Genomic DNA, 14,104 nt, shown 5'->3' with positions numbered 1-14,104 from the left:
GGTTCAGTCTCTGGTTCAGTCCTGGTTATGGGGATTCTGGTAGGGGATTCTTACTAGTACAAGTACTGTCATGTTATTCATGTCCACCCACGTATGAAAGAGGCTGGCATTCAAAGTTGATATTGATTAAAGAATTGGATGACAAATTCAAACACATTGCATGTGTATGTGTGCATGTTTATTAGAGTTATGTGGGGCACCATACTGTATTAGGCATTTAACAATTATATCATCAAATATCTAAATGAATTAATTCAAATAAAATGTTCTCATTAATCGCAAGGTTTGTGAGAACATAACTGTGATATTGACCCCTTTTCAGGAATTGAATGAACACTTAACAAACTGTGGTTTATGAAGATTTATTGACCAAATAATTAAGACGGATAAATATGAATATGGAATATGCAAATGAGTCAATAGACATGATTGTACTTGATCAGGCTAGTTGTGTGTGAGTTAATGTTGATTCTATAGGATCTTATCAGCCAGATGTGAAATGCATGTGTTTTTCATGCGACCAGAAGCAGGAGCTGTGATCCCGAGGAGACGGGGCCTGTGTGTGTCCGAGTGGCCTCCAGGGTTCACTCAGGGGTCAAGCTGGGTCACAGCTCTGTCCACACACTGGGCAGGGCGCGGCCACTCTGGAGAAGCACCGGATCAGGTTCAGATATCTGCGGTTCCCTTGGCTCTGAGGCGTTCCTCAGATGAAAAAGGGCGCTGCAGTGATTTATCAATGATGCTGATCAGAAGAGACTGTCCTGGATTCAAGTTTTTCAAGTCCTTTTCTTGAGTTTGCATGATGCAGTTTAAACCATGTCTAAAAAAACGGGCACAGAATTCTTATTTATGGGAGAGAAAAGTTAGCTTCCGCGGGCGTGTCTCTGGAATGTCTATGTTCCGTAGGTTAGCTTAGCATTGCTAGACCTGAGATTAGCCCTCATCTCCCGAGATCCTATCTGGTGGACCTCTCCGATGGAATAGAGTTGGTCTTCTCTCCTCTCTCGCTGACTGACCCCTGGGGTCAGCTGATCAGAGAAAAGGATCCTTGTGAGTTCATTTTAATCCAAAAGCAGTCATTTGATGGAAAAGGTTTTTCCCAACGCTCAAAGCGTGAAGTCTCTGCTCCTTCAGAGATGTCATAAATCTCCAGTACCATGGTAATACCTTACTCCCGGCAAAGGTTTAGTCCTGGATTAGTCCTGGTTTAGTCCTGGTTTAGTCCTGGTTTAGTCCTGGTTTAGTCCTGGTTTAGTCCTGGTTTAGTCCTGGTTTAGTCCTGGTTTAGTCCTGGTTTAGTCCTGGTTTAGTCCTGGTTTAGTCCTGGTTCAGTCCTGGTTCAGTCCTGATTCAGTCCTGATTCAGTCCTGGTTCAGTCCCAGTTCAGTCCCAGTTCAGTATAGAGCAGAATGATTTATCAGAATCAATTTTTCTATTGAATTTGAGTGCCTCCCTGCGCCCTCTGCAAATATATTCCGGGAATCTAGTAGTTCATTTTTTTCACTTTGGATGGAGAGAAAGGAAATAGGAGAGATGGAGCAATAAACACTGGTTTATGAGAGAGGGGCATTAGATTGATAAACACATTCTAATGTCACAGGATCTGGGGAGATGAAATTGCCACATTATTGTAACACATCATGAGGAAACTGATCGAAAATTGTGAGGTCAAAATTGTGCACATTTCAAAAATATATATATATATTATTCTCATGGAATTTGTGTCTCGTCACATAGCAAATAAACAGATAAGATGATATAAACAGAAAGCCATAAAAAAAAGATAGATCAAAAACTTGATCGATCTTGATAAGAAGCACATCATCAGATCTATGAGTCAATCCAATAAAGCTTGGACCTGAGGAGGAGTTACACTGACTTTTTAGGAGAAAGCAGAGTCAGAACCAGTTTATGAGTTCAATGTAAGACCCAATTCAACACAAAGACTTTGCAAGGGTTTCTGGCGATAGCAGTGCAATTATCGGTCTCAACCACACAAAATAAAACTCTATGATCCTCTGTTATCCTTACCTCAGTCCACTTGTCTGTGTTTTCAATAAGACGGAAGGAAATTCAGATCAATCAATATGGTGAGTTGGGGTAAATGTGAATACATTTTCCCCATATCGTTCAACCCTGGAGTAGCAGAAACGGGAGTGATAGGAGAGAAGGAGGGACAGACAGAGCGTTGAACAGAGCACATTTCTCAGAGCTGCAGCTGAACTTTGCAGCTGTCCCTGAGGGGGAACATTATTGAAAACCATTTCCTACAAATGAGGCTCTGCTCGGGCCTGCTTCTGATTAGCATACACTCAAAACACTTACTCTGGACATGTGTGTGTGGTGAGCAAAGAGACAAAACACAGAATCTCAAATAACTGTTCAATACTGTCATATTTTACCATTTCCACAAATTACACGATAAGACACTTGAAAAGAATGTGACCATTTGTTTGAGAATTATTGACATTAATGTGTGTATTTTTATGCTTTTATAGTTTTGACTTTATTCTATGCGATGTGAATTTAAATGATAAATTCACACCAATGAAGTAGCAGTTTGTGAAGAAAATATGAAAAAATATTGGAAGTATAGTTTAATCGTTCAGTTTCTCGTCCATTCTCGACCAAATAAGTGACAGTCGCAAGTGGCAAAAAGGATAGAGTGCACAGCAAAAACAGCATCACGGCTACAATATTGTCACGGCTAGAACAACGTCATGGCTACAACAGTGTCACTGCTACAACAGCTTAAAAACTACACCAGCGCCACGGCTACACCAGCGCCACGGCTACACCAGCGCCACGGCTACACCAGCGCCACGGCTACACCAGCGTCACTGCTACACCAGCGCCACGGCTACACACCGGCGCCACGGCTACACCGGCGCCACGGCTACACCGGCGCCAAGGCTACACCGGCGGCACGGCTACACACCAGCGTCACGGCTACACACGCGCCACGGCTACACCAGCGCCACGGCTACACCAGCGCCACGGCTACACCAGCGCCACGGCTACACCAGCGTCACTGCTACACCAGCGCCACGGCTACACACCGGCGCCACGGCTACACCGGCGCCACGGATACACCAGCGCCACGGCTACACCAGCGCCACAGCTACACCAGCGCCACAGCTACACCAGTGTCACAGCTACACCAGTGTCACAGCTACACCAGCGCCACAGCTACACCAGTGTCACAGCTACACCAGTGTCACAGCTACACCAGTGTCACAGCTACACCAGTGTCACAGCTACACCAGTGTCACTTCCTGGTTCTGGTCAGGACCCGAGCAGCAGCGTTCTGGATGTACTGCAGCTGTTTTACAGCTCGTTTGGAGAGACCTGTGAACAGGCCGTTACAGTCTAATCTACTGGAGACAAACACATGGATAAGTCTCTCCTGGTTTAGACACTATTCTTTTGGCAATATTTTTCAGATGAAAAAAAGCTGCTGATGTTATTGAATTGTCAAAGCTGTTGAGTCGGAGTCCATTATTACTCCTACATTTCTCACTTTGTTTACACATTTTAGAGCGAGACTCTGGAGGTGACGCTAACACTTTCTCTTTGTTTCTGTCGGTCAAAGACAATGATTTCAGTCTTGTCTGAGTTCAGCTGGAGAAAGTTGTTCTACCTCCACAAACTGATCTGTTGGATGCAGTGACAGAGTGAATCCACTGGTCCATATTCACCTGCCGACAGTGAAACATAGATCTGACTCGTCTGCAGAATTGTGCTAGGACACACCACTGTTTTGTATTAACATCACACTAGAGACTCAAAAATTTGGCACAATTGACAATTCAACAAAACGAAGGTGCTCTCATTGTATTTTTAATTGTCAAAGGAGTTTTGACCCTATGTAAAACATTGTTGCTGGGTAACAGTTCTGCTGTGATGTCATGATTTACAGTCAATAAGTAAAGTTATAAATCCATCAAATTTGCTACACTTTCACTTTTGGAATCTTTTGTTGCGTTTTTAGTGAAATTAGTCTAACTTTATCACTGTCAATATCTGTTATCATTATGTAACTTTTCATGGGAGGGTCCGCCACCTGCTTTGTCTCTATGGAGATGTTATTTCTTTGCCTAAAATGTTCGAAATTATGGCATTAAACTTAATCACATTGCTTTTATGCAATTACAGGTACAAGGAATATCGAAAAACATCACTGTGGGCAGGTCCCCTCTGCACAGACCTGACCTGTAACTTAAACCTCATGGAGTCACCTGCTTATCTGCCAGGTTTAATGCCATTTGGAATAAGCAATAACATCAGAAAAGTTACATGGTTCACCTTTGATTTGAAGTGTTATTATTATTCCATTACTCAGTCTAACCCTCCGTCTGTTTTCTACGGGAGTCTGGGAAACAACGGGGAAACAATGATTCATCAGCTATAGAAAATACTCCAAAAGACAAACAGTTCTGAAATAGCGGTGTCTCTTGTGGCAGAAGAGTGTCCCTGTGTTAACTGCTCCATATGCATTTCAAACACTCTCCTCTGGGTCTAATACCAAAATAGTTCAAAGAGCCACAGAGTCCCGCTTTGAAACCAGTGGGGTATTTCTGGAAGTAAAGAGCAAAATTTCAACCTTTTGTGTGCAGATTTTTAACGGTTTATCAATAGGGTATTTCAGTCTGAGGGTTGGGAGTTTGAGGATTACAAAATATTGACAATTTTTATAGGATGTAATTCAACTTTCATTGTAGAGAGCTATAAAATGTTAGGCACATTTGGAAAAACATTGTGGAAACTGTCGAAACAAAAACTGCTGAAAAAGCTGCTAGTTGACGTAGTTTACACAAAAATGACTAAATATTGAAAATTTTCATAGGATGTAATTCAACTTTCATTGTAGAGAGCTATAAAATGGTAGGCACATTTGGAAAAAACATTATGGAAACTGTCTGGAGAAGGAAACGCTGCCAGTTGACGTAGTTTACACAAAAATGACTAAATATTGACCAAGAACAGAGAGGATTAAATCACTGCTCATTGTTATTGCTATTTTAAATGTTTAGTCCCACATCAAGCTCAAACGCAGAAGATCTATTCGTGTGGGTCAAACATTTTGCAAGTGTTCATCTTGCTGCGCAGGGTAACGTGTCCTGACCTTATAGATTTGTTCCATGTGTATATTAAACGGATGTGTCCCATAGACTTGCATCTTAATTTGACCTCCATAGCTTCTCTTTTATCTTCTCCACGCTCATGTCTGTTCTTCTTGGTGCTTGTCATATCACTGGGCCCAATAACCCGTGAAATCACTCTGGCTTTCTCTCTTCCCCTGTATTTCTTCTCCTTCGTTTCACACGTCCAACAGAAGACAGGGAAGACGGGGAAGACAGGAGCCTGTAGGACAATTATACTGGGAGCTGTGTGCATTTGTGGACAGTTGAAACACATGTTGGACTCGTGGCGATACGGCCAAGTGCCATCTTTTTCTCTCTACTTCTTCTGTCTTGTTCATTTTATCTGTATATTAATGTGTTCTGTACGTGTTGTCCCCCCTGTCTGTAAATACCCCCCCCTTTTTTTTATTATGTTCAGCGTCTTTGGGTCACTGAAAAGCGCTGTATAAATAAAAGTTATTATTATTATTATTATTATTAATGTTTTTTTAATGGTTTTAAGATGCTGATCAATGGGACTCTCTCAGGTCTGAACACATTCTAGGCCTAAACGAGGTCTAAGTCAGGACTAAATCAGGTCAAACCAAGAACTACTTCAATCAAATGCAAGGACTCAACCAAGTGCCGTGATCCTGGGTTGGATTTAAACAGAACTTGACCAACCCAGGACTAAACTAGGGCCAACACAGGTCAAAACCAGGTCAAAACCAGGACTGAACCTGGACTAAACTCACTCTAAACCAATCAGGTCTAAACCTGGACTGAAATATGTCCAAACCAGTTCCAAACCAGGCCTAATCCAGGCTAACCCGTGGCTCAGTAGTCCTGGGTGGTTCACATGTGCTGGTCCTACTCCCTGGGGCCCACATCAGTGCTGTTTAAACACACTTCAACATTTAATTATGAGAGGATTAGAGCCCTGCGCCGAGAGCCGAGCTGGAGCCGAAAAAGCAATAAAGTTTTACTATCAGAATATTTTGAAACATTTTGATTAGTTTAATCAATTATGCATTATTTATTTTTTGCACCTACAGCAGAAGCGAGAAGAGTGATTTAGTTTGAGTTTTAGGGGTGAATTGTGAGTTTAATCTCACATTTGACATTTTAAGACACTTCTGCTTGAATAGTTGCTATTGCATCTTAGAAGTGCATTATGGGTCGGATCATGGAAAAGCCACAGGCAGAGCATTCTTTAGTCTTTTAGTTTTTTAATAATCATCGCCAAAATGTTTGAATGCAAAACTGTAGTCTTGGGTAAATTTAGAATATTGTTCTATCATTTACAATTTTTACGACATTTTGTTGACATATTTGAAAGAAATAGTTTAAAATGTATTTTTAAATGTATTTGCTCTATTCATTCAAAGCTATTTAAAAAATCGTCCTAACATTTACATCCATTGTTGTTTTAATGTAGCACTTCATATTCTATGTATAAAAGCAGTATTTATTTGGAAATCAAGAACAACAATACAATATTCCAGTTATATTGCTCATGATATGTCGTCATTCGCTTTTGGGGCAATATGGAATTTGGAATATCGTGACATAATTCCACATACACAGCAGCTGATTTTCCTCACAGCTGTGAAGTAAGGAAAGTAAGAGATTGCAGCTAATTAGAAACGATAAGACACATGAACACTGTGGAGACAACTCTAATAATGACAGAGAATAAGACCAAGGGAGTGGAATCATTACTCACATCAACGTCAATAAACAAATATATACCACAGCACGTTTTTATTTGACATTTCTTAATTTTACCATTATTATTAGTATCATCTTGTCTTACGCTAGCTGTTTTTATTTTATTTTATCTTTATTTTTCCCCTCCATTCCTTATTAAGAAATGAGAGGTTTTGTCTATAGGAGTTTTTGTTTATAAGAGTTTTGTTTCTAAGAGTTCTTCTATTAAGAGTGTTTTTTTAAACTTCCTATAAGTTATCTGTCCTTTTCCTCTGTATCTACTGCGCTGCAACAATGAAATTTCCCCATGTGTGGACAATAAAGGAATATCTTATCTTTTTAGTCTTCAATTTTACATCATTTATGGCAAATGTTCTCTTTTATATCATGATAAAGACTTGCTGCTGTCACGAGAATAAACGAAGGATCTTAATCAGAGTATGAAGTATAAAGATAGTGGTGATTGACACTCGGGTCTTACCTGGGCGGGGCCATAAACTGCCGGCCTATCTCCTCGTAGTGGTGTGAAGGCAGAGTTTCATTGGCTCTCGGTGCCATCTACAAAACACAAACAAACACACACACAAAACACATTAGACAAGAGCGCATTGAAGTTGAAACATGAAACTTTTTGCTAACTAATGTGCTCGACTCCATGAGATCTTAATGCATCGTCTGGAATATTCCACAGTGTGCTCTTACACTTTTTCATTTATATGTGGTTTTAGTGCGTAAATAACCCCCAAAACGTTACGAAAAGTGTAATGTTATACTGTGGAACATTACAAAGCAAGCAATGACCTCTCCAAGCGGGCCCTTCACAATAAAAGTGACATATAACGCACCTTTAACGGTTGTTGTTTTGTAGATGCAAACTTTTGACACGATTGTTCTCATCAAACTAAATGGCAAACGTTCATTTTCAGGTTTTGATAGTGAAATATATCGTCCTCATTTGTTTATTCTGATCGAAGCCAAACCAAATGTCTGAAGCCGCTGCCAAAATATTGAATGAAAAAAAGCACACATCACGTTTGAAAAAGCGGAAAGAAAAAGTGCAGAGGGTCCCAGGTGCCATGGCAACACATAAATAAATGAGACACTACATTTTCCACATCACACACTGAAAATGGGATCCAAGAGAACTGAGCATGTTTTAGGGGGAGTTTTCATCACAGATATTTTAGCCATCAGGGTGTAGATGGACAACGCATTTAATGTATACAATAATGTAAACATGTGGAGCGCTGTGTTCTAAAGGAATGTGCTTCAGCGAGGTTAATATGCAACAGAAATGTATATTTATGTGGTTTAGTCCTGGTTTAGTGCTGGTTTAGTGCTGGTTTAGTTCTGGTTTAGTCCTGGTTTAGTCTTGGTTTAGTCTTGGTTTAGTCTTGGTTTAGTCTTGGTTTAGTCCTGGTTTAGTCCTGGGTTAGTCCTGGGTTAGTCCTGGGTTAGTCCTGGGTTAGTTCTGGTTTAGTTCTGGTGTAGTCCTGGGTTAGTCCTGGGTTAGTCCTGGGTTAGTCCTGGGTTAGTTCTGGTTTAGTCCTGGTTTAGTCCTGGGTTAGTCCTGGGTTAGTCCTGGGTTAGTCCTGGGTTAGTTCTGGTTTAGTTCTGGTGTAGTCCTGGGTTAGTCCTGGGTTAGTCCTGGGTTAGTTCTGGTTTAGTCCTGGTTTAGTCCTGGGTTAGTCCTGGGTTAGTCCTGGGTTAGTTCTGGGTTAGTTCTGGTTTAGTTCTGGTGTAGTCCTGGGTTAGTCCTGGGTTAGTCCTGGTTTAGTCCTGGTTTAGTCCTGGGTTAGTCCTGGGTTAGTCCTGGGTTAGTCCTGGGTTAGTCCTGGGTTAGTTCTGGTTTAGTTCTGGTGTAGTTCTGGGTTAGTCCTGGTTTAGTTCTGGTTTAGTCCTGGTTTAGTTCTGGTTTAGTGCTGTTTTTTAGTGCTGGTTTAGTCCTGGTTTAGTCTTGGTTTAGTCCTGGTTTAGTCCTGGTTCTGTCCTGGTTCAGTTCTGGTTTAGTCCGGGTTTAGTCCGGGTTTAGTCCAGGTTTAGTCCGGGTTTAGTTTTGGTTTAGTTTTGGTTTGGTTTAGTTCTGGTTCTGTCCTGGTTCAGTTCTGGTTTAGTCCGGGTTTAGTCCGGGTTTAGTCCAGGTTTAGTCCGGGTTTAGTCTTGGTTTGGTTTAGTTCTGGTTTAGTCCGGGTTTAGTCCGGGTTCTGTCCTGGTTCAGTTCTGGTTTAGTCCGGGTTTAGTCCGGGTTTAGTTTTGGTTTGGTTTAGTTCTGGTTTAGTCCTGGTTCTGTCCTGGTTCAGTTCTGGTTTAGTCCGGGTTTAGTCCGGGTTTAGTCTAGGTTTAGTCCGGGTTTAGTCCGGGTTTAGTTTTGGTTTGGTTTAGTTCTGGTTTAGTCCGGGTTTAGCCCGGGTTCTGTCCTGGTTCAGTTCTGGTTTAGTCCGGGTTTAGTCCTTGTTTAGTCCTTGTTTAGTCCTTGTTTAGTCCTGGTTTAGTTTTGGTTTAGTTTAGTTTTGGATTAGTTTTGTTTTGGATTGGTTTTGTTCTGGTTTAGTTCTGGTTTAGTCCTGGTTTAGTCCTGGTTTAGTCCTGGTTTAGTCCTGGTTTGGAACTGGTTTAGACCTTCCTTAGTCTAGCTTTATTCCATGCTTGGACATGTCCTGATTAAGTCCTGTTTTGACACTGTTTAGCCCTGGTTTATTCTAAAATATGCTCAGAAAATCTTGACAGGAGCAGAACATTTTCATTAGTAAAAGCCACAATGCATAACACTAGTTGTATTAAAATGTTAAATATAAAGCTGGTCAGAAGCAGTGATCTGGATGGTCTGTGGAGTGAGGAGTGATCTGGATGGAGTGAGGAGTGATCTGGATGGTCTGTGGAGTGAGGAGTGATCTGGATGGTCTGTGGAGTGAGGTGTGATCTGGATGGTCTGTGGAGTGAGGAGTGATCTGGATGGTCTGTGGAGTGAGGAGTGATCTGGATGGTCTGTGGAGTGAGGAGTGATCTGGATGGTCTGTGGAGTGAGGAGTGATCTGGATGGTCTGTGGAGTGAGGAGTGATCTGGATGGTCTGTGGAGTGAGGAGTGATCTGGATGGTCTGTGGAGTGAGGAGTGATCTGGATGGTCTGTGGAGTGAGGAGTGATCTGGATGGTCTGTGGAGTGAGGAGTGATCTGGATGGTCTGTGGAGTGAGGAGTGATCTGGATGGTCTGTGGAGTGAGGAGTGATCTGGATGGTCTGTGGAGTGAGGAGTGATCTGGATGGTCTGTGGAGTGAGGAGTGATCTGGATGGTCTGTGGAGTGAGGAGTGATCTGGATGGTCTGTGGAGTGAGGAGTGATCTGGATGGTCTGTGGAGTGAGGAGTGATCTGGATGGTCTGTGGAGTGAGGTGTGATCTGGATGGTCTGTGGAGTGAGGAGTGATCTGGATGGTCTGTGGAGTGAGGAGTGATCTGGATGGTCTGTGGAGTGAGGAGTGATCTGGATGGTCTGTGGAGTGAGGAGTGATCTGGATGGTCTGTGGAGTGAGGTGTGATCTGGATGGTCTGTGGAGTGAGGAGTGATCTGGATGGTCTGTGGAGTGAGGAGTGATCTGGATGGTCTGTGGAGTGAGGTGTGATCTGGATGGTCTGTGGAGTGAGGAGTGATCTGGATGGTCTGTGGAGTGAGGAGTGATCTGGATGGTCTGTGGAGTGAGGAGTGATCTGGATGGTCTGTGGAGTGAGGAGTGATCTGGATGGTCTGTGGAGTGAGGAGTGATCTGGATGGTCTGTGGAGTGAGGCGTGATCTGGATGGTCTGTGGAGTGAGGTGTGATCTGGATGGTCTGTGGAGTGAGGAGTGATCTGGATGGTCTGTGGAGTGAGGAGTGATCTGGATGGTCTGTGGAGTGAGGCGTGTCAGAGGAAATGTATGAGCTGCTTTTAACTAAATGAAAAGCCGGTTGACGTCAGCACAGCAGTATATATACAGTAAATGCAATAAGACTAGTGCCAATCTATCAATGACATTTTCTACAGCCCTATACCTCCCATTCACCATCAAATATTAGCCTTTTCAATATCATATAACTGTTTTATGCATCTTTCTGGTGGAGGGTCTGCCATGTGTTGGTGAATTCTCTTCAGCTCGGTCAGGTTCATGGCAGCCTGTGTTTCCACGCTAACAAGCAACTGATGTCACCGAAATATAACAAATGTTTTCTTAATGAATATAATCTAAATAATACCTCAATTACATATTTAAATCTTAACGCCTAGAGGTTGTACGTTTATGGCACTATCAGACGTGGCTTAACCTGGAGTAAACACAAAACTACTTTACTTTTCTGTGCCGTTATTTAATACATCGGATTTAGTTGTGATAGATGCTTTATGCACTGACACGAAAACAGTAGTTTAAAGCTGTCTTTTAAAGGACAAGTCATGTAAAATTAACTTTTTTGAACGTTTAACCATGTAATAACATTGTTCCCTCATCGCGAAGTCGTCATCTCTGCTGTTTGTAAGTCCATAAATCATTGCCAGACTCGTTCTAATAGTTTGTATCATCAAATCCTGTTCATTACAACTCTTTTCTTGTATTAGCATGATGGGGTAAGCCAGCGTTTGTTTATTTCCTAATGGCAATTCCCTCTGCTACCAGTAGATGGCGTGTTAAAACCAAATCTTGACGAGAAAGTCAGACTCAGGCAAACTTCTGGATGTTGGCCTGGGCGCTGCCGTTCCACGTAATCCTCCCGCTTGTATTAGTGAACATCGGGAAGAGGAAACAAGTTCTACACCGACTAAAAAGCCCTTTTCGGGCCGTCGGTGTATTGACGACTTGTTGGTCCCATGAACACCGGATATTTTACTCAAATCAGTTGACTTTATAGCATATTTTAGAGGCGAGACTTTCCACTTCCTGCTCGACCGGGAGTGCTGATCCATGTAAACAGTGTGGGCGGGGCGGAATGAGGAGAATACATACATTATTTTTAGCTCTAAAACATGAGAAGTCAACATAAAAAGCATGTTTATAGGCAAACACTTATACAATTACATCATGCAGAATATGTGTCCTGTAACATGCAACACAGCCCGAACCAGCCAATGGTTATGCGTGTCCTTGAGCTCAAACTTTATTTCATTTTGTTTTAATCACAGAATTCCTGACACTTAAACCGCTCTTCTTTCAGTAAACCTCCGCAACGTCACATTTTTGGTGACTAGGTATGAAAAGCTGTAGTTTGCGGTAAAACAAAAACATGGGCAAGTGACAGAAGTAAGTGCCGTGCAAATAAGTTTGAAGCTCAAACGTGGGATTTGGGAAATTCCAATTCAAAATGAGAAACAAAAGTGAAATGCTTGAAAACGTTAAAGTGGATTAAAAGCTTGTAAACAGGAGGACTCTGGTTTAGGTGACGCTGTCAGCAGAAGTTATAGATTATTGTCCCAGTAAAACAATAACAAATATGTTCAATTCAGAAAAATCATGGTGTTTAACAAATAAAACCATTAAAGATGCACTGTGTAGCTTTTCTGGTGGACCGTCAGTCACCTGCTCGTCTTCAGATGCTATTGTTTAATGCCATAGTGTGGAACATTCAGGCAAAGCAATACGTTTTATTATGTCATCTATTGAAGGGAATACATCATCTTTGACTTATCGTCTGATATAGATGAAACTATTACACCATCTGAACATGAAGATCAGCTGAATATTCTTAAGCATTTGCCCAATTGTGTCACTACTAAACCACCTCGACACCAGAAGTTAAGACAATGAATTTCGACACAGCACACGGAAAAAGAGCAGCATGCATTTTCAATTAAGGGCAATTTCGGGCCTCGCGTCTCCCTTCTCACATCCGAGGAGGACGTTTGAATCAACATGGATGTTTCAGTCATCTCGGACCGTACACCAGTGCAGGGGAACGTAAACACACGCTCAACTACAAACTCAGGAAAGTGCACGCATACGTAAACATCATCCACTTGTGAAATAAAAGCATGATGGAAGTTGTCTCAAAGCAAATGGAGGGACGACGGCTGAAGAATTGTACATTTGTAGTTTGCGAGGAAATTGGCAAATAGTTGAAAGTAATAAGCAATGTAGTACGATTGAAAAAACAACAACATTCATTAATTGTAGTGTTTGTAGAAGAAAAGTGATATCATGCTAGTAACTGTGGTGGCTCTAAAGTGAGACGTCAATAGCCATAATGTTCATATGGAGGCCAATGTCTAGTTTATGATGCTTTCCCCATTCTGCAAGTTAATAGACCTGCAGCGCTGCCATCTTTAGATTAGAATCTGGTGTAGACGGACCTCATTTTGGGACATATTAACTCCTTTATGTCTTATCTATGCTAATACTGTGGTAGCATGTGTAGCTAGCTTCTCTTTTTAATATCACGGCAAATGCTTTCCCTTTCTTTTTAGACGGCAAAATTATGCTAAAAGATGCCCATTATGAGTTAAAATGCCCAGGTGGGGTCCTTTGTGTACAATGTAATTTGTCATCGGACAATACCAAAACAAGAATGATAGGACAAAATGACTTCTTTGTCCACTGATTATATTAACATAACTGCTCCGGGCGTTGGGTCTGGTTCTTTGGTTGGTCGCCTTTATGAAGCAGGACAAACACTGGGTGGGTGAAGCAGAGATGAATTCAAGACAAAGCGTTTTCTCCAAATTAGACGGTTCAAAGATGATAAAATGAGGTTTTGAAATACGGGTGTGTGGGGAGAAAAAAACTCAACAAAACAAGGAAAAAAGGGGGAAATGATGACAAATGGGGAAAAGGAAACTAAGTCAGTATGAGAAGCAGATTTATGGTGTCGACATGAACAAGAAATACAAAATAGGGCTCACAATTCGATAAAAAATAGCTCTTGAAAAAATGTTATCACGATTTTGCAATTGTATACATTTAATAAGCCACATATAGTGCCTAAACAACATGGTCACAAATGTTAAAGACGCACGATGCAATTTTTCTGCTGAAGAGTCTGTCACCTGCTTGTCTCCATGGAGCTATTACTGCTTTGCCGAGAATGTTGCACAGTATGGTATTAAATGTATCTATAGAGACAAGGAGGTGACGCCAACAGGCCACGTTACAGGTCAGATCTGTGGAGAGGCACAGTAGGAATGCATGTTTTTCCAGTTATTGTGAAATAAAACTAATTTTAAGAAAGTTAAAAGCCACACTATAGAACAATCCAGGCAAAAGGGAAAAACTACATATCAAGTTGCCCATATGATTCATTAAAAACACTGTAAA

General features: G+C 41.6%; 1 protein-coding gene across 1 annotated transcript in view; it reads right to left on the bottom strand.

The window, feature by feature from the left end:
- Positions 1-14,104, bottom strand: part of pard3ba (par-3 family cell polarity regulator beta a) — a 263,992-nt gene that overhangs the window by 23,088 nt on the left and 226,800 nt on the right. Inside the window, exon 23 of the mRNA XM_072443180.1 lies at positions 7,315-7,391. Within this exon, the coding sequence (XP_072299281.1) occupies positions 7,315-7,391 (77 nt within the window). The remainder of the gene's footprint in view (positions 1-7,314; positions 7,392-14,104) is intronic.

Source organism: Eucyclogobius newberryi, unplaced genomic scaffold (genome assembly GCF_026437365.1).
Source record: "Eucyclogobius newberryi isolate DKJ021-1_F unplaced genomic scaffold, fEucNew1.0.hap1 SCAF_1, whole genome shotgun sequence".
In the NCBI taxonomy this organism is placed as follows: Eukaryota; Metazoa; Chordata; class Actinopteri; order Gobiiformes; family Gobiidae; genus Eucyclogobius; species Eucyclogobius newberryi.
Note: the sequence above shows the minus strand (reverse complement) of the source record. Positions and strands in the feature narration are given on the sequence as shown.